This window comes from Haliaeetus albicilla, chromosome 1, assembly GCF_947461875.1.
Source record: "Haliaeetus albicilla chromosome 1, bHalAlb1.1, whole genome shotgun sequence".
NCBI lineage: Eukaryota > Metazoa > Chordata > Aves > Accipitriformes > Accipitridae > Haliaeetus > Haliaeetus albicilla.
The window spans coordinates 73,169,771-73,190,742 of NC_091483.1; the positions used below are offsets into that span (position 1 = coordinate 73,169,771).

The following is a 20,972-nucleotide window of genomic DNA, read 5'->3' on the forward strand; positions in this document are numbered from 1 at the left end:
TAGTATAATGAACACAAAGAATTACTGTCTTAAGGCGTTTTGTGAGATCTGTGCAATTCAAAGTACCACCCTAATGGCTTGGAAGTGATTTGGTAACATGGTCTAGGAACTGCCAATGGTCATAAGACTGGTATTCCACCAACTTGGTAAAATCTGGCTTACTATTTTCACTGACAGACTGCAGGCATAGAATTAATTTCATCTAAGATTAGATAGCTTACAATGTATACTTCCGCAGTTGGATTGGCTTTCTTTATATTCAGTGGACAGAAATACGAGAGGTGCAATTCATATAACTAGTTTTGAACATTAGGATGTGATTTTTTTCTCTTCACTGACCATAAAACGGAACATAATACAGTACAGCAGCATGGAGCTGTTGATCACATGCGTTGCTTAGTAATGCACATGTTCCTTATAGCATAGGTTGAATCCTACACCGGTACAATAGCTGCTGTGGTTAAGCAATTTTCAAAGTATTTATGAAGATCCATACTGAACCTGATCTGCACCGGTATATACATTTCTTTGATTGACCTGCAATTTTTTGACTTACTGAGAAGATGCCTGTAATCAATCTGATGTCCCAGGAAGATATAGATGAGAAGAGTGGTCTTCACCAACGTCAAACTTATTCATCATCATTCTCCAGCCAGTTGTTGTTCTCCTGGATTTAGATTTTCATAGTACCAATGGATGTTGCTGATCATGTTTCGGAATGGCCCATTTCAGTGCGCTGCCAGTTTTCACATGTAGGCAAGATGTAAGCTATTCTGAGGTTGAAGAGCATTATGGATGCAGCCTACAGGTGATCAGGAGCTCTCAGTTAAGACTGGCTAATGTTCTGTACACTGAACATCACCAGTGAAGCAACTTTTGCTTGGTGAGATGTGACAGTTGCTAGATGGATTGTTTAAATCATGACCAACTTTACAGTAACTTGACATTCAGAGGTACACTTGATCTCCTCGGTGAGCAAATCTAATGCAAATTATATACTATTTACACTACTATCATGGGAAGACCCTATCCAGAGCAGCAGTACAATCTAAAAATTATACACACATTAGCAAAGTCATTCAGTTTTGTTTTCGTTTTAATGAATTTTTTAAACATCTGTATCATCAGACAAAACATTTAGGTCATGAGAAAATATTTATTTCCAACAGCATGGATTCTGAAAGTTAGTTGGAAGAAGGCATGTTCAATGCTATGATTTTTCCAATGCTGGGTCAGTTGAAATAGTGTGTTGTAGTGCATATATTAACCAGTTACTTTAAGGAAATGCAAAAATACATAGTGAAGTAGGAAGTGAATACAAACATTCAAGGCAGTAAAAATGGAGAATACTGACACATGGCTGAAAAATGTACTTTTTGTAACGCTCTTTTGTATCACACAAAACTAGCAACTCACTTTAGAACATTCTTTGTCAGCAACCATACTTCTGACCATATGAAATTATTAAATTTAATACAGTCTTTCAGCTGGAAGAGATATTAAGGTCTAACGCTCATATCAAACACTTAGATTTTGTTAGCTTTGCTTGTTATTTAAGATAGTTTCAAGGTACTGCACCAGTATCACATAGGTTTGGTTTTTTTTAATTGATTTGTACAGAAACATGCAAATAGTAATGCATGAGGGTTTTATATATTTGATTATAATTGGATGTATTATTGATAGAGCACACCAAGCTTTTTTTGTTACATTTTATGCTGAACTGTTCCATTTCCACACCTACCAATTGCCATCACCATTCTCATGGCTTATCATGTAAAGCCAGAAAGTGGAAAAAGTAAGAATGTCTTTACTTAGGACACATATTAATGAAAATAATTCTTTTATAGATAGATATATCTATCTACATATAATTAAGATTACATGGTATTTTTTTCAGCATGAAATGTAAAAAAAAAGTTCTCCAAACACCCCAAACTAGTAGGAAAACACGGTTAACTGGCACAATACACTCTTAAACCAGTTTTGTATAAGGCTTCAGTTTTCCTGATGAATGGGACTAAATTTTTAAGTAGGTCTGTATACATTTTAGTCATTATAACTGTTTTATGTCACAATATATTCTTAATAAAATAAAAACTCTTGTGTTGTAATTAAAGATAGCTAGTTACCTTCTAGACAAATATGTCCTTTTAGAGAGTAGGCTGTGTCTAAATATAAGAAGTAGAATTAAGGTGCTTCCATATTTTTGCTTTCATTTTTAAAAAGTACCACACATAAACAATTGCAATAATTGCTTGTGAACATGCTTTTCTTTGGCTTTTACCGTATTTTTAATAGCATGTGATCCCCCCTTGGAGACTTTTATCTTCATTACTTACTTGATTTTGTAAAAATTGTGTTGTAAAACTTAATAGAACAAAATGTTGGATGCATTTCCTTTGTCACAGCTACACTTTTTTCTCTTCCCTTCAGAATTTCCGTTTGCATCAAGCAATAACTGCAAGCAACAATAAATTTAAAGCTAGATTTTTTGCATGTTGTAAACTGGGTAGGACCAGGAGTTACTGACAAAACCAGCTGGTCATGCAAGATTAGCAAATTCTCTGTATTCCAACGCATTGCCATCTAATCTGTCCTGTTTCCCCTGACACATACTAACACAATGAAGCTGGACAATGGTTCAACAGCAAGTGCATGTGATAGTTCTGGCAAGACTATTTTTGTTTTGATTAAGCACATATTTTATCCGGGAGGGGCTAGAAAAGCAGGGCCTTTTTCTTCAGGTCATTTCGCTTCCAAAGTGCCAGACGATCAAATTCCTCAATGCTCATTTTGAAGACTTCCTGGAACTCTTCAGGGGACAAATGCCTCTTTAAAATGAAAACACAAAAAGTACCATTAAGCTCGTCTGTGCATACAGGAAGATTTCTGCCCTTCCTAAATTTTAAAACACACCGCAAAATAATGCATTAGGATTTGCATTTAAATTCCCAAATTGGTTCTGGAAAAGACTGCATCAAAACCAAAGGAGCTCAGAGTAGCTGGGAAATGAAATTATTGATGGCAGTAGTGACTTTTGAAAAAAAAAAAAAGTAATCTTTTCAATATAGTTCCAACTGAGCAGAAGTTATGGGTTTTGGGAAAAAGAAGTGTTTATACACGGTGCTTGATGACAGAGCACGCTGCGACAAATTTAAGCTATTCCAGAACTTTAAAGAGATTGATAACAATGTAATTTCAGAGTTGGATTTCTTTTGCCTTTATCTTTAATGAGAGCAGTGGACACCACACTGGTCCACTAATAGCAGCCTTGTAACAAAGGAGAGAGCACACTGCTAAATTCTTAAATCCAAAATGTGCTTATGCATGGGGATAAACTCCTATCAGCAGTCCAAGTTGGATAAAGTGGGGTTTTTTTTAAATGCCAAGAACTACGCTTCTATTTGATGTTTTCATGATTCAATATTAAAAAAAATAAAAAGAGAGAAAAAGGGGAGAATACCAACATAAAGAATTGGAAGGAGGTAGGATAACAATTGCCTAACAATTACTAGTATACACACAGAAAAGGCAGAAAAGATAAATGTGTGAATTAGAAAAGAATATCATATAAAATTCTTCTGATAATTGTGGACTAACTCTTGCTCAAGCATTTCAGTGGTATCAGTTACGGCTCTCTGTTTCTCATCTGTTAAGCACGCACCGTCCAAAAGGGTCAGATTCAGTGCCATGAGAATTACAAACTGCAATTTTTAAACATGGACTCTCCTCTTCCACATAGACTTCCCTGAAACCTGGGACCAGCACTGCAATCTAACCCTCTCTTCCCCAACCGAGCTTTTGACTCGAAGCTCCGCGGTCGCAGCTCTCCTTCCAGGCACACCTGGGCAGCCCCAGCCTGAGCACCTCCGCACCTGCTGGAGCACCACCTGCATCCAAAAATTAGGTGCCCCAAAGCCGCTTAGCGCAAGAAACGCTCGGACATGCCTCACGCAGCAGAATCAGGCTCATCACACATGAGACGACTGTGTTATTTCAAAGGAAGGATATCGGCCCTTTCCTTTCATCTCACTGCCTCCTGGTTGCAGGACTTCCCAGGAGGTGAGAAATCTGAGTTCAATGTCCTCATCGTTTGGAGGAGGCTCAAAACCACCATCTAGTCTACATTACTCACTCTCAAGACGCATGCTGGCAAGCCAGCCAGGAGAGTAATTTTAAAGGAGATACAGTCCTCACCAATGTGTATAATGCTACCAGCAAACACTGAGTGCAAGATGCTGAAGGCAGGGGGGACACAGCACTGCCCAGGGAAGGGGAGCCACTCGGTCCTTTCGACTATGTTTTTACCGGTCATTCAAATAGCCCAAGGTTGTCTATCACTTGAATCAGTTCCCAGCATCGTCTGGAGGAGCGCTTGCTAAAATTGTGGCACAGAGCACGCTAACATGCCCTGGTAAACCCACGACGGTTCACCTGACCAGGATGGACGCAGCCCTACCTCACAAAGCTATTTTTCTGGACAAATTTGAAAGCAAAATTTTTTTCCCACTTACTAACAATGAGTTTATTTTTGTACTGTAAATTACTCAAGGAAAACTAATGAAATTGTTTGTAAGAAATCACTACATTTAATTACCTTGAATGGTCATCATGGGCGCTTGTGGTTTCTTAAAAAAGGACAGCCTTGGTTTTTTTTTTCCCCTTGAGATTCCACATATTCAGAACAGTGACTAAGAGTTTGGAACTGAGCCTTCATTTTTCATTTGACCAATGATAGGAACCCACCATAAGCACTACACATAGCATGGAACAAACACGGCATGCACATTTGGCAAAGGAGATCCTGTTTCGCATGGAAATGAGCAACATCTGACAATATATTTTAGAAACAATCTCTCACTGACAGAATTTAATTCTACTGGGTTTGGAAAGAAAAAGTATCTTCTCACTACATTGATTTTTTTTAATATTTTCCTGGTAATCCAGCAGACAAATGTGAGCAAGCTTAACTTCAGCAATTTCTCACAGCACGGAACATGTCTATAAGTTGTGGGATTGAAAAAGAAGTATGGATGAGCAAAGTGTATCATATTTTGTTTTATCTTACTTTCCAGATTGTGGATGAGACTGGAGATATCCCCTCACTCAGGAGAAAGCAGTGACAAACTGTAGTTCATCCTCAAAGAGAAAATCAGAAAGCCCATACATACCCTGCAGGTAAATCCACTTTGCCAATCATCCAAAACCCTAGGAAATGTAAAACTTTAAAAGGAATGTTTTCACCATTTTTTTTTCTTCAGGTAAATTACACCATGTCTTCCTAGAAATTGCTGTGGTCTCATCAAATCTGTTTCAATACTGAAGGTCAATGGAGGGAGACTCAGCAAGCCCTACGTCAGGCCGCAGGCCTTTTCTGCAGGGTGCCAAATACTCGCTACACATTCACCTTCCAACGAAGCTTGCCACCAATCTCAGCAAAAGCTCTGCAATTTCCCCTTTCCTCTCCAAGACCTTACTTTGCCATTTATCATTTTGCTTTGCCCTCAGGCTTAGCGAGCTTTCAGTCCACGTGCATCTATCCAAGCCTGTATGAATTGGATGTGCGCTCTGCTCCTCTGCTTGTATCCAGATGACATCACCTTCATTCCTCGCGTGCACTCATTTTCTAATTACACTGAAGTTTTGTTTTACACCAGCACCATTTTTTTTCCTCGCAGAAGTTCTCAGTTGGTGCTGCCTGGTCCAAAAACAGCTGAGAGTTTCCAGCCCAGGGATGCAGTAGCAGAGATTGAGATGGGGAAAGGACGAGCTCACTTATTTCCACCTCCCATTCCACTAGGCAGTTTCTTTCCTTTTAATTCTCCTCCACATACTGTCCCTCATCTCAAGGACTAACAACCAGACTGCAATATTAGTAAAGTTTCTTACTCCATCAATGCATTATCCACAAGCAAAATTAATTCTAGTAGAAGGGAACACTTCCCCTTTGGTCTGAACCCTCTCTGAGGACACCAGTCTGTGCCCAGTGTAGCATAATTCCCACTGTTTTCCCTGCATCTCAGAAACTTTCACCATCCCTTTCTTAGGCATCAAGGGCTCTAGCTTTGGGACTGACCCTAGAAGCATCAGTAATTACAGTTCTGTCTGCAAATTTTGGAATAAACTTTGATCCCAGAAAGATGTCATCAAACTGGCAAAGCTTCAGATAAAAGTAACAAAAGTAATCATGGGTTGCAGAGTTTGATTTATGAGGAAAGACTAAAAGGCCTAAGTATGTATAAGGTTAGCCAAATGATGACTAAGGGAAAATATGGTAAATGTCTACAAGTATTTGAAGGGTCTAAACACCATGGGAATAGGCCAGTGTGGGAAGTTTATGATCATACTTTGTATGTGCAATGTTAAATTTTGTCTGCACTATTGTTGGGACCTTCCTAAACCTTATAGCTTTAAGACCCAGGGCTCTTCCCAAAGGCAGAGAAAATGCACCACTAAGAAGTCTTAGATTGATTTATCTTTCTTCTCAGCTATTTGAATATTAGTTTGTCTTAAATGAAGCGTTACGTTGTCTCATTAGTCAAACAAAGAAGGGAAATTGAAAATTATGCATAGGGAATAGGGAGGATATTCATTCTGAGGTATGAGAGAAGATGTGTATGTAAAGCTATGCTTTACAAGGCCAGGAACATGGTTTCTTTTTTTTTTTTTTTTTAGGATTGGATCAGCTTAAAATATCCAGCTATGTTAATAGTTCATCATTGGGCCATTAAAGGAATGGCCAAACTTATTAGTAAAAATAACATTGATTCCTTTTTTTTACTAGGGTTGGCCTTGTTTACATAGGAAGTCTGGGTGTTTTACAGTGTGCTAGTAACCAATTCTTAATTCCCTTTGTGACAATTTGGCCATATTCAGGCAGCTTAACACAGTCTACTTCTCTGCTCTGCAGCAACAGCAAAGCTGGGCACGCTGCAGACACCGAAGAGACTACAGAGGACCAGATTAAGGTCCCCTTCTGCCTACACGCTGAACTGATCGTATTTAAGTGAGCTCAGTTTGGAACCTGCGTAGTGACGTTAACATGCTACTACCTGAAAACGTTGCTAAAAGATAAGGTAAACAGTTTAAAGATGGTTCTTCACTAAAAAGGCTGCTATACTGGAGCTTGCAGCATGAGAACATCAGCATTTTGGATATATTTAAGTGTAAAATTGCCACACTAGAAAGGACTACTGCCTCATATTGTTTTGATAAAATTATTAATCTGAGACTTGTAAAGTCAGTAGTGCCCAGTCTTTTGTTCTGGATAGCATTTTGTGTCAGCTTGCATGGGAAATCAGAAAAAGACAGTGAGACTCAAGTTCAGTAAAGTGCTGAGGATCCACCACGTGCGTCTATGGGTCACAGCAGTGGCTTTGTGTGGAAGAGGAGAGTCATGTCTCCAGAAGCACAATCTCTCACCTGCACTGACAGCATTTTGGATGAGAGATATGGGATCACAACCTTGGGATGCCACTCTGGGAAGCCCAAAGGTGGCCTGCAGCTTGGGAACTGAATGTTGCTGCTGTAATTCCTCACCTGGATGCCACCTAAAGGGCACAGCACTGTGTAGGAAGGGTCACCACACCCTGCTGTAATTATGTAGCTAGCTTGCCCTAAAACATGCAAATGCACGACAGAAGAATTAAAATGCAAATGTTTCTTATTAAGATACACAGAACTAAGCAAGGGCTGAGCTAAACCTCTCTACTGCAATCCAACCACTCTAATGGAAAATCCTCGTGCTCTATGAAACTTGATCATCAAAACGAGCACTACAGATACACGCTCATTTTTGAGTCTCTCAGAACAAAAATAATTAATTGCACATTCAAATCCTTGTTCCACGGTATTATCTCAGAAAGAAGTGATGCTTTTTGCTGTAAATTAATGAGGCTTGTCTCTATTTTTCTGTGGCCTGCTAAAAAGCCACTAATCATTCTGAGTAGAGTTATAATGTTTATTTAATTCAATGAGATTTCTTTTCCCTGAGAATAATTGTGCTTGTAATGAAATTCGGAGTTCTTCAAAAGTAATACTTGGGAACATGCCATTAGTGTGAATAAGTCACAGGAAGGGAAAATTGCAATTAAGCTTCAGCCATACTGCAGTAAGCTGCGACCAGGTCATGCTGCACAAGCATGTTTATTCTGTGTCAGTAATTGGATGGGAGTCCTCCTGTGAAAACCTGCTGATGTAGGAAATTCAGAGAATATCGTACTTCCTCTTGAGTCAATATTGAACCAATGAACTAACACAGTGGATGGCAGGAGGTGATGAGTTGAAGACTAGAAAAATCAAAGACCTAATTCCTAGAGGTCATTTAAAAACTCAGGTTTGTTTCTCTTTTGCTTTTTGTTATGTTCATAGGAAGTGACAGCTGAGCATTACATTGCCTTTGCTTGAATCCATAGTGAATATTTCAGCTAGTCTCTCTCTGAAGCACTACTGTGCACTCTATTTTATAGAGTGTAATTTTAAATAGTTGTCCACTTCAATTCATTTTTGCTCAGAGTCCTTGTAACAGTTCCAACCTCTGATCCACAAAATCCAGAAGTAAAAGCTACAGGATCTTTTCCAGAGTTTTCAAAATGCAAAATACTCAAACTAAACAGGGATTTACTGGGAAAGGTTTATTCACAGGTAAGCCAGCATTCATGTAAATAACCAAATCTTAGCTCTTTAGGGTAGTGCAAAGGCTTTGCTGGTGGGACCTAAGTCTTTTCCTGTATTAAGATTTAGGAAGTTAGAAGTATCTCAAGATTTGGAACAATAATAGCCTCCTCCCTTCTCCAGTTTTTTTCCTCTCTCCTCCCCTTCCATTCCCATCTCCTATGCCTCTCAAAGTTAGCCCAAATATTACTTTCAGATGCCCAATCATAATTTTCTGGAAAAACTTCTTTTTTATCTATTGAATTTCAAATCCTCGCTTTGCTTTCACAAGGTTTGCACTCTTCACCCTTCTTTCTGTTGCACTGCTGGGGCTCAGCAGGCTTTTCAGAGGTTTCTTCTAAGCCTACTGCATAGCTAATTACACAGCTGTAATTAGCCATGTGCCACGTTCCCAAGAGAGTATTGAATGTTATGCTCATCTACGGAGTAATTAAGCTTCATGCTCAATAAATATTTCAAACTATTAAGTAATTATGCGATAAGGAAGGGAAAGTCAAGAAATGGCACAAGTTGCTACCTAATGAACTTGAAAAGGTATCAAAAGATAACTAGAGCAGCTCCACTGATGAGGGAATGGGGGAGTAGGTGCTACAACTGCGGTTACGCTAGATGAGGGCACTTAGTCACAACACTGAAGAGTGGGAGCACTTGTGCCACTGAGCCTTGGCAGGAGATGTAGGTCCCCCTCTCTCCTCTGCTTCCATACAGCAGTGTGGGTCCCCAAAAAGGCTCCCAAGAAGAGCAGTGTAACAGAAGCAACGAGGAAGAGTCTGAAACCCTTGCCCGTGCCGATGTCACCTCAAGCATCTATTCAAGGCTCCTGGATCTGTGGATATATCTCGTTTATTATCTCAGGGTATCATGAAACTTCACAGAGAAGCTGCATTCCACTCAGCACTACTACTGTGGGGTACTTACAGTCTAACCTCTTGTGAAATATCACAAGGCACACACAAAGTATTCTGCAGTAGCATTGTACATCCAATATTCTCCCCAGCTGAGTCATGCATAAATACGCAAGAAGCTGAACAGATACAAGTATTTCTCCCAGGGATATCGGTATACCACCTACACAGCAGTACACATAGAACACCTCTGAGGATAACTTGTGCCATCATTCTGTCATTCAACCAAATGAGCTTTTTCATACTGACATTGACATAAGTAATTGCCTTCAGCAGACTGCTGATAAAAAATACTATATAATTAAGAAATTAATTCATAAATAAAACTAAAACTATGAGTCCATAATGAATTATGAAAACATATAGTATATTTTGAGTTTAAAAAATTTCATTTGATTTAGGTACAAAATACTTTATTCTTAAAGCAGATTTTCCAGTTTGCCTTAGTTTGGGCTTTAGTGCATCTGTAATATGAATGCTCCACATCTAATCTCTGTTCACTCCCACAGAGTTTCCACTCTGATAGGAATTAGCTTTCATACGTACCACATAATTTCTAATGCATATTTTCATTTTATAAGGGCTCCTTTCCTAACGGCTTTGAAAACTGATATAGACATCCAGCACTGATCACAACGCAACCATATGCCTAGAATAAGGAACACCACACAAACGTTTTTCATGTTAAACAGTGTGAACTTCCACTGAATTCAGTGACCTGCACTTTCTCACTCCAGGTTATAAGCTTCATCACAAAGTGAGCCTGTAACCTCAAATCCAGCCCCAAACTACAAACTGCACTTCTCTATGTTAAAACACACAGCATTCCAGTTTTGCTCTGATTTTCCCTATCTGAGCTCCAGAGGAGGTGAGACGGACAACACTACTTGTATGAATGACATCTAGGAGCTGGGCCTGTTATAAATTCAGGCTCGATTACTGGAAACCAGTCCTAAAATGGTTGCAGCCCAAATGGCTAGAACCCAGGGTGATTGTTGAATAAAAACTAGTGGAAAAAATGTCATCCCTAAAACAAATCCAGACAAGCAGTTTCAGGAGGAAAAGCATGTTTGAATTAATGTGAGTGCTCTGTTCAAACAAGACCGCACCCATGTTTAATCTCTCATTTCTGTTTACAAGAGAACAAGGTGGCAGATGAAGGTTTGCTACTTGACATTCCAGAATATTTTTTTCCTTAGCAATTGTTTCAGTGTATCCTTGTTAAACAAAGAATGAACAGGCTCAAACAAAAAAATTTACTTTCTACTGTGTTTGATAGGCATGAATGAATAATGCTTTTAACTCTCTGACATTCAAAAGAAAATGCTAAAGAAACTAAGATACATTAAGATAAGAAAATCAAAAGAAAACACTAAAAGATGGTTTCCAAATGGAAGACTCTAACTATGTTGGCTTTCAAAACTACCAGCCTGTGACCACAAAAGAAATCTTATACTCTGTGATAAACGCAACTTCAGGAGGAAAAAAAGAAAATAAAGCTATGCAGCTGGGCATGAACCATCAATCTGGATGTACAAGCACTGAACCACATTGCTGTGACTGAACAACGGGCAAACAATATCCACTCTAAGATAAAAGTATCAAGTGCATGCTTTTAGAAGCCCAAGGCCTAAATCATAAAAGGTATTAAAGTACTTAAAAGAGGTATCAACATTTTCAAAATCTTCCCAACTTCCTTTGGAAAAAAAACCCAAACAGGCCACATGGAACACCACTGGGAAACCAGCAGGTAAGGAATGCGCTAATGTGTACCATCCAAAGGTGATGTCATAGCCCTTGGAAAATCAGGACTTAAGTTGTCCAAAATAGGGAATTTTGCTGCAGGACAGTAATATTTAAGCCCCTGCATAATAAAATGATCTTTTGGATAAGATGGTCCAAGATAGACCAAATTATGTATTTTTTTCAAGTGCTATTGCAGCAAGACCACCATTACGTTAAGGCTTTGTCTTCACAGAATATACCAATCTAAGCAAATGAGGGACTTACGGAGGTCTTCAAAGTAGGGCCAACTTTAAAATTAGACCACGTTCCTCAAGGCCTTGTCCAGCTGAGTTTTGCATGCCTCAAGGGATGGAGACTCCATAGGCTCTTGGCAACCCATTCCAGTGAACTACTCTCCCAGTGAGGAACTTTTCCTTTACATGTAACTGTAATTTCCCTTCCTGCAACTTGTGACTGTTGCCTCTTGGCCTTCCAGTGCCTACTTCTGAGAAGGGTATGTTTTCCTCTATAACCCCTTTACTGCAAAGGTGAGCTGCTGACTCATGTTCAGCTTGTTTTCCATTAGGTACTTTTCTGCAGAGCTGCTACCCCCTTCTTGTGCTGACGAATGGCGTTATTCTGTCACAAGTGCAGGAATCTGGATTTACCTTCACGGAACTTCATGAAGACCCTGTTGACCCATTTCTCTAGCCTGGCCAGGTCCCTCTGAAGGGAGGCTCTGCTCACCTGAGTTCCCTCACTGCTGTTCCCTCAGGTCTGTGTCATCTGCAGATGACAGCGCAGATGCAGCGACAGCGCAATTCCTCTTCTTCACCCTTCAATTGTATAATCCAACCCTGTGCGACTGCTTTGTTCTGCAACATTATCTGAACTAACTTGTTCTTCACCATTTCCTGTTAGAATTGCTCACGGGAATGCTGCTCCGTTCATCTAACATTAGAATAAACAGCAGTGTGGTAGAGAGAAACTTCTAAAAAAAATTCCTGGGCCAAATCCTTATCTTGTGTAAACTCCTCGCTTTTCTAGTCAGCTTATACTAAACGAAGATCCAGGCTATTCATTCAAAAGCCAGAGTGCCAGTAACGTATTTAAAAATCAGCAGGTTGTTTATTTTAACTAGTTCTCAATGCTGCATGTATTAGTTCACTGTTGGCATAAACACCTCCTGGAGGAACACAAGGAACTGGGTAGTTCTGCCTCACTGCTGAGTTAGAACAAGCAAACAAAAACATGCCGAGTGTTTCTACACTTAGATATATGTGCTTTTGAAGAAAGAATTCCTATTATTTGAATACATTTATTACCAGTTGAGCCTTGTTGAGCCTTCCTGATCTCTAGATACCTCTTGGGTTTAGAAAAATATGCATTTTTACGAGAAAATATTTTTTATAATCCTTAAAATAAATTTCTTGCACAACAGTGTAATCTAAAAAATACTCACAATGGGAGCAAAGTTAGGAAAACACTACCACCCATTAAAACCACACCCTCCTGCGGTCCTTGACCATTAGCCGGGGCCTTCATTGCAGCCTCCCTTAATTTGACCCAAGGAGCTAATACGACTTACTTGAGCTCACTTTTCATGACAGGAACACTCAATACAGGAGACTTCCCTTGGAAGAGGGAATCGGAGACAAACAACAGTGCCTTTTCCATGACATCTATGCCGGATCATTCAAAGTTCACAACAACTCTGTTGCACAAACAGAAGCCCGCTGCAAGTCAACTTGCAGGAGGGCTGTTAAATAAATCTAGCTCGCGCAGATTTAGTCACCTTATTGCTCCTAAGTAGACCAGGAAATCAGAAACATCACGTGTGAGATATTCTAATCATACTGGACACGGTAAGACCATTTTCAGGTTTGATAGTTGATATAAAACGCAACAGTTCCAGGTCTCCTTTCACTGACACCACCTGTACCCTGTCCACAGCCATCACACCCAGGAGCTTGTTCTGGTTTGCAGCAGCGAGAGCATGGTGAGGCTTCAGCCCACAACACTGATCAGAATAAAACTAGGGTATTAGAACATGGATGTTCTCTTAAAAGATTTTCCTAGATAAATCACTCTACAGTTTGGATAGTACATGGGCTCAGCAGTGCTATCACCTTCACCATTTCTGTAGGCACAATCCAGCCCTCTCACAAGTGACATTGGCTCCACAGGATGAAAACAGAAGATCAGCTGGCAACCAATTCTGCTCGGAGAATTTGCCTCCTAGATATCTGTGAGCATCGAATCACACCATCCAGCGAATGGGAAATGGAGCTCAAGAAAAGGTGAAATCTAACCTTAGTACTTGCTTCCAGTATCCCTAGTGTTGCCCCCAAAAGCTTGAAGATACCGAGGTATGCTAAGGGGGTCCTCTACTAACAGATAGGGGGTGTATGTGTGTGTCTGCGTGTCTAATCCTGGGCTGCTCCTGTGCAAACCTATAAACCCACGTAGCCTTGGGCGTCCTGAGTCCTGGGTCTTGCACAAGCCTGAAATCTGCTGAATGCCCAAGTCAGCGACTCAGTTACAAACTACTTCTTCTGCCACAAGAGGAAATAATGATAAACTGCTTTTTTATGCAAAGCTACTTATTTCCAGCAATCCTGTACTGCAGAAGGAAGGGATGGGGAGGAGGGGAAGAGGCTGGCAGGGAAAGCAACAGTTTGTGCCTGTCACTCAGCTCTGCATATGGTTTGAATGTGGAGATGAGCTGCTGCCTCTGTTCTTCCAGTAGCTATAATCCTATTAAAACGCCGCTAATTTAATTGTTTAAAAAACTACCAATCCCTAATAAATGTAAGATGGTCCACAAAGGAGTCCTTCCTGCAGACACACATGTTTAACACAGTGTAGCAATCAGCAGGATCAGCCTGGTCCCCTTATCGCTCTTCTGGTGCAGGTTTGAAGAAGAACTTGTTTATTGTTCTTTTTTGCAAACCTCTGTGAGATCTTTGAAGTGGTTGGGCTCCTTGAGCCATCAGGCACTGGGCTGCACCTGGTGCGAGGCAGACTGAGCAGCTCCAATGTTAAACAAACAGCGATCCCAGCTGAGGACGGCATATGAGTTACGGATAATGGCAGCCAGGACAGGCACGATCCATCCAAAGCAAACTGTACATTGTCTTAAAAAAGCAATTTGGAGCTGCGTTTGCTATTCAGACCAGTCTGATGTGTTTAAACAAAGACTCTATTCTTTAATACGCGCGCACACACACATATATATGTATATATATAAAAGAATCCCTTATAGGATGTATCCAGATGAGCATCCCTCCAACTCCCTGCTCCTTTTTCTGGACTTACTATGCTTTTTATTATTGCTGTCATGCCTTGCTATATCCCAGGCTTAAAACAGCATACGTTTGAAGCTCTTTTCTCCTTATAGTCAAATCAATACCACTTGCTGGGTAACCCAGGAACAAGCACACTGAAGTATTTAACAACATAACACCATTTCCAAAATATACTACATGTATAAGAATTTGGTAAATTAATTTTTTTTTAAATTGATCTTTAATGAGGAACTTTCTGCTACTTTATGAAGTTTTTCTTCTTTTTTGTGCTTTAAGATTAAAGTTTCTTCTTTTCTTGTCACATTATCAAGTTAAAAATACACTAAATTTATTTAAATATAAATCTTCCCCAAATTCTAAAATTGTTATCCCATAATTTTTATTGATCTATCTCTTCTTTTTAATAGTAATTCACACAAAAATACATCAGTTTAATAATTCAGGCGAGTCTTTATTCAGTCCTGTCATTACTCAGTCAAAAAAATCAACCTCATGGATTTTGCCTGAACATCAACTTCAGGATTTGGCCTTTGGAAACTAAGCTTTCCTTTGTGATAAATTATATCTGCATTTCTCCAGCTTCTATTACTACTCTTTGAGAGAGGTGGATGCTACAGCAAATCTGTAGCACAGTGATCATGGATCACACAGCCAAAGGAGAGGCTGAGTAAGACGATGGACCAGAAACATAGGTCCATGTATTTGCAGGATAAATGGAGCTTTTTTAGAATACTCAGGTTATTCTAGGAGGGTGTTTTTTATAGGCATTAAGAAACCAAGTTTCCACCCGCCCTGTTCCAACTTTCAGTATCCTGTGTAATCATCCAAAACTAATGGCTTTCATCAGTATCTTTGTAAAACACCATTTGGTCAGACATTTGCCAGGTTTTTGGCTATTCTTTTTTAGTTAAATTGCCTACATGCTAGTGTTCTGAAATAAAATGTAATAAATATATAAAGTTATTGCTCTCTTCTCTCTTCTTTCATTGCCATTACTTAGGCACACGAATATCTAAGGTGGTAAACAAACAGGACAAAGACTTGCAAAGCCATCAAGCAAGTATCATTCCTACCTCCAGCCTGGTCCTGTCCACATCCTTAGGCAATTTCACACGAACTCGGTTTGTTACAATAAGTGTTTCATAAGGATAAATCTGTTAAAAAGACAAGAGCAAATGAACTCCAGCCAAATCTGATTCTGATGTGTGGAAATGACAGTGTGGAGAACTTACTAATTTAAATGGTACATACTTGCATCCTGATTTGACAAATATTTCACTGGGACAAAAATTAACAAAATAAAATAAAAAAGGAACACATGTAACCTTGCTAGGAAGTGCTGAATCTGATTGTTCTTCCAGTGTTGGAAAAGCCCTTCTTACCTTGTATTCTGCAAGAGAATGAGAACAGGTTCATAGTTTAGAATTTATAGGCTTTTGGAGTCACCGCAATGAACATTTAGGTACATCAGCAATTTGTTATGCTACTACATTTCTCTCTTCTCAATAGTTGTTGAGTAACTGCATGCATAGTAAGCATTTGACCCCCATGCTCCGAATGCCTATAACACTGTCTATTACCGAAGCAATAGTCCTTGAAATCAAAGGCTTATTACAGAAAATCCATCTCCCGATGCCATTGGGTTACACAGTGAGTATGTCTGGCAAAATAGGGAATTTCTTTTTACAGGAGGCTTTTGTGCAGAGTTAAGTCAGTCTGTCATCCAAAAGTCCTGCCCTTATTGTTCTTTACTGAAAATAGTTAAAATATATGGATTATTACAGGCATGTCAGTTTGGGAACATATATGAAAACCATTGATTTAATACAGTATTCTAAGATGCCAACATCCTGCACTTCGGCTGACTGCAGTGAGAATAACAATAGTGAAGAAAAGATGATTTGGGAGTGTGGGGAGAACGACTCCTGGATCTAAACTACCACAAGAGTATTCTCGTTAAGTCAGTATATGACTATATATGATATGACTACCACAAGGTCATCTATTTACAACAATGATTAAATGCAACCAGGATGGCCAGTATGTTTTCATAGACCTTTTTATGGTCTGAAATGAAATCAGAGATAAGTCTACTTTTCAAAATCTGTTCTTTAAACTATTCAAACATAGAGACAAAGATTTGTATCAACACAGAGGCATGAAGTGAAGCATTAGAGTAAGATTTTTAAAACAAGATTGTGTGTCTTGGAAACAAAATCCTACTCTTCCCCATGAGCAGATGCATGTTCCTAAATTGCTCAGCTCTTTTGAAAATTCCAACCCAAGTTCCATATTAAGTTCAGAGTCCACTAAAACTGTAATAAAAAAAATGAATGCAAATAAATTCTGCTTTTTGAATTCTGTACATTTTAACCACACTGTAGCACAAACAAGAAGCACAATGGACTTTTTTTTTTTAAATTAGATATGTCTTGAAGGAGTGAGTATCTTAAATTTTCTCCTCTCTTTGATATGAGCATCACCACCACAGAGGCTGTTGCCGCATACTGAGGATATGGGGATTGACTTAGCCTGGTTGCACCACTTTATGATGCAGGACTTCAGTCAGGCCTTTCTGTTCAGTTAGATAAAAAGAAGATTCTCTGTGACAAACGTGATACTGAGCTGGGTCTCTGCCTAGTCATTATTACATGAACTATGAGAAGATCTCAGAACAGTAACCTTTATGGCAATATGTTAACCAGCATCCTCAAAGGAAGAAAACATGAAGTGGAGTGGAAATGATATGGCAATGTACCTTTCATCCCCCAGCTTGCCTCCTGGTCCGTTTCGTATTGGCCCATATTTTCAGGCTGAAAGAGAAAGAAAGAAGCAAGGTAGCAGCAAAATAGGCCAGAAAACCACTCTGCACATTATCAAGAGAAAAAAGAAAACCAGCTGGTACCACACAATCAAAATACAGATCCTTGAGAGAGAGAAAGAGAATAAAATCTCATTCAAACTTGACCTAACGGCTTAAAGCAGGCATCCCAAGCTCTCCCAACACCCATTGATCTATAACCACAGAGATGGAGCAACTGCAGTGTCCTATCAACCCACCTCACCCCTAAGGTCTCTGGACGTTTTCGAGCTCTGATTCCTTGCAGCTTTCAGTAAGGCAGGAAGGTGTCAGAAAGCCACCAGCCACCCCCATTTGAAGAGCTGGCAGTAAGGTAAGACTGAAATTGTCACATGCCTTTCCCTGTGATGCAGACGCCTTACTGCTGTCGTCACAAACCACTTATGCTGCACTGAAACTTGTCTCATTCTGCTTTCTGCTTCACACTGCTGATGCCACTAAGACCAGGGAGAACTGTGCGCATGTGCCATAGCTTTGTTTGACCCACTGTCTTTTTCCTTTGCTGGCAAATGCTATGATGAAAAACATTACAGGAGATCAGAAAAGCACTATTATATGATTTTTTTTTTTCCCCCCGAGTCTCATTTTTGTCTGTTAGGGTATCATCAGTGTGCACAGCTATGCTCACAATAACCTGCAAGGCTCCTTATTGTTTTGTTTGGTTTATTTTGTTACGCAGCATTGGGACGGCTGATTAAAAATAACAAACCACAAAAGCTGGTATGAACCTGCAATCCAAACAGAGGACAAGCATTCTGGGAAGAATTTTGGCCTCAAGGATTTGACCATGAGCAACCTTTTCAACTCTCCTACAGTTTTCAGCTGGGAGGTTGGACCCTTTAGGCGGGACAAATGCTGCCATCTGCTGCCTTCCTACCACATTGCATGGCTTCAGCCTACAAGAGCTGCCAACTCCACGGCTGATGGAGTTTGCTTTGGGCTCCTCTGTGTGAAGCCTTCTGATGGCTTTGGTGCCTTCACCAAGCACAGCGGTTGGGCGCAAGTCGGTCCCTTGCTCGCTTCAGGTTACTGGTAACAGTTATTCTGAAAAGTCAGAAAAAAGCTGTTGACTCATAGGTGGGGACGGGTTTATCTAGACCCTTTCAAATTCCTAAATCTCCTTCGATCAAGTTGCAGTGCCACTGGTTCCTTGAGAGAGGAATTCAAGCAGTCAGGTACTGAAGCAACGCAGGCACAATTAGTCTCGTAATACTAACTCAAAGGGATGAACATTTCAGTAGCTACTGAAAAATTTATTTAGCTACTCTCTGACAGCTGATTTCTTGTAGCGACTTCCAATGACCTTATCACTGGGGTAGTTTAATCCTGCTCATATACTTCAGTAGCTTTCACACCTTCCTTTGGAGAAAGGAGGGAATTTGCATGAGGTCTTGTCCGTGTAATTTAGACACAAATCAATCTTCAAAATGTTAAGTGCACATGCATCTATGTATTGCCAACTTATCACTATTAACCAGTGTGTTTGTACCTGAAGATGTAAGCTGTGAACTGAGAACCCATAATGCTAGATGCCAGAGAGAAAGAGACCACAGTGTCAAAGATGCCTTTTTCCTAAAGACTTATAAAAATTAGAAAAAAGGATTAGAAAACCTGATCATAATTTTGTTATGCGTATTTTTTCCAGATTGCTGCCTTCCATTCTCTCTGTATTGCTCCCTCCCCACCTTAAAAGTACGACTATGTGTGTATTACACATATGTCCTGGTTTTGGCTGGGATAAGAGTTAACTTTCCTTCTAGTAGCTGGTACAGTGTTATGTTTTGGATTCAGTATGAGAAGAATGTTGATAACACACTGATGTTTTCAGTTGTTGCTAAGTAGTGTTTAGACTAAGTCAAGGAATTTTCAGCTTCTCATGCCCAGCCAGCGAGAAGGCTGGAGGGGCACAAGAAGTTGGGAGGGGACACAGCCAGGACAGCTGACCCAAACTGGCCAAAGCGGTATTCCATACCGTGTGATGTCATGCCCAGTATATAAACTGGGGGGAGTTGGCCTGGGGGGATTGCTGCTCGGGAACTAACTGGGCATCAGTCGGCTAGTGGTGAGCAATTGCATTGTGCATCACTTGTTTTGTATATTCCAATCCTTTCATTATTATTGTCATGTTATTATTGTTACTATCATTATTAGTTTCTTCCTTTCTGTTCTATTAAACTGTTCTTATCTCAATCCATGAGTTTTACCTTCTTTCTTCCAATTCTCTCCCCCATCCAACTGGGTTGGGGGAGCGAGTGAATGGCTGTGTGGTGCTTAGTTGCTGGCTGGGGTTAAACCACGCCAACATATATATACACACACATGCATACTGGAAAAAACCAAAACAGATGGCTCAAAAAATGCAATGGATGTGGGCTGCTCCACCTTTGCTCTAAAATCATTACTTGCCTAATTATAGGCCTAACCCCTCTATCATTAATTCAAGCTATACTGTGATCTATTAATATGTGCAGCCTGCACATTTTGGACCTTCATTTGTTCTGGGAGGGGAATCAAGATTCCTAATGCTCACGATGCACACAATTAAAAGCAGAAGCCTCAGTCTGTCTTACTCTTGCAGACAGACAAACTGTAACCCACATAGGGTATGAATCTGTCAGACAGGGCTGGCAGCCAAAACACCTTTGAAGTGTTATTACTTTGTAGATTTTCAACTAGTTACTAAGCTGCTTATTTATGATACACTATTGCCTGGAGAATGCATTTAAATGTATACCTACCTGATGTAAACCATTCTTTCCATAGCCAGGTAGAGAAGCAGATTTAGAATATGGAAATCCTGTAAAAGACATAACATACAGCTATATTTTTTGTAAATCCTTTGCGGCCTGCTAAAACACAGAATTCCAGAAAACATCCAGAAACAGCAATTACAAGATCAATATGTACGTTCTATTAATGGGATGACATATAACTGAGCAATGCTCACCTTTTCTCCATATTTCATGTACATGAACATGTGTAACAATGTCTATAAATAACAGCATGGCAGGATGCACTTACCTACTGGGCCTGACATGAAGAGAGTTGTGGGACTCATGTTATGGAAGCCTTATGCAGCTACATGATGCAAAGCAGATTTGAGAGCTTGTGAAATCTCTGCCCTCCATGACTTGAAAATGGGATTAAAGGTACTACCATTTTAGAGTTACATCACTTCTGATCATGTTGTATGTGGTCTGGTTTTGTTTTTGTTTCTTAAAAAGGTTTGGTATCCTACCACTTAAAAAAACCCACAAAATTTTCTTTTGCTTTCTTTAAAATTTCTACTGCTTCAAGTGGAAAAAAGCATAAATGAAGATATGGTAATGGTTAAAGTAAACCAGTGAGTATAAACACTCAAGAGAAATAAAGTTTTAAGGTAGACAAAATTGGCAAAGTGGTGTTGCCATGATCAAACTGGATGTAATATGGTGATGAAACTGTATGCAGTCACTATGAAACAACAGAAAAGCCTTACTTTTAATATTGACAGTCTAA

The 20,972-nt window shown here is 39.7% G+C and overlaps 1 protein-coding gene across 15 annotated transcripts in view; it reads right to left on the reverse strand.

The window, feature by feature from the left end:
- Positions 1–1,078: 1,078 nt before the first annotated feature.
- Positions 1,079–20,972, reverse strand: part of ABLIM2 (actin binding LIM protein family member 2) — a 142,507-nt gene continuing 122,613 nt past the window's right edge. For all 15 annotated transcript variants that reach the window (XM_069794381.1, XM_069794465.1, XM_069794428.1 and 12 more), the window contains 5 exons: positions 20,213–20,271; positions 17,373–17,427; positions 15,940–16,004; positions 15,688–15,768; positions 1,079–2,834 (listed from right to left, as the gene is read on the reverse strand). In XM_069794381.1, the coding sequence (XP_069650482.1) occupies positions 2,721–2,834; positions 15,688–15,768; positions 15,940–16,004; positions 17,373–17,427; positions 20,213–20,271 (374 nt within the window). In that variant the 3' untranslated portion in view covers positions 1,079–2,720. The remainder of the gene's footprint in view (positions 2,835–15,687; positions 15,769–15,939; positions 16,005–17,372; positions 17,428–20,212; positions 20,272–20,972) is intronic.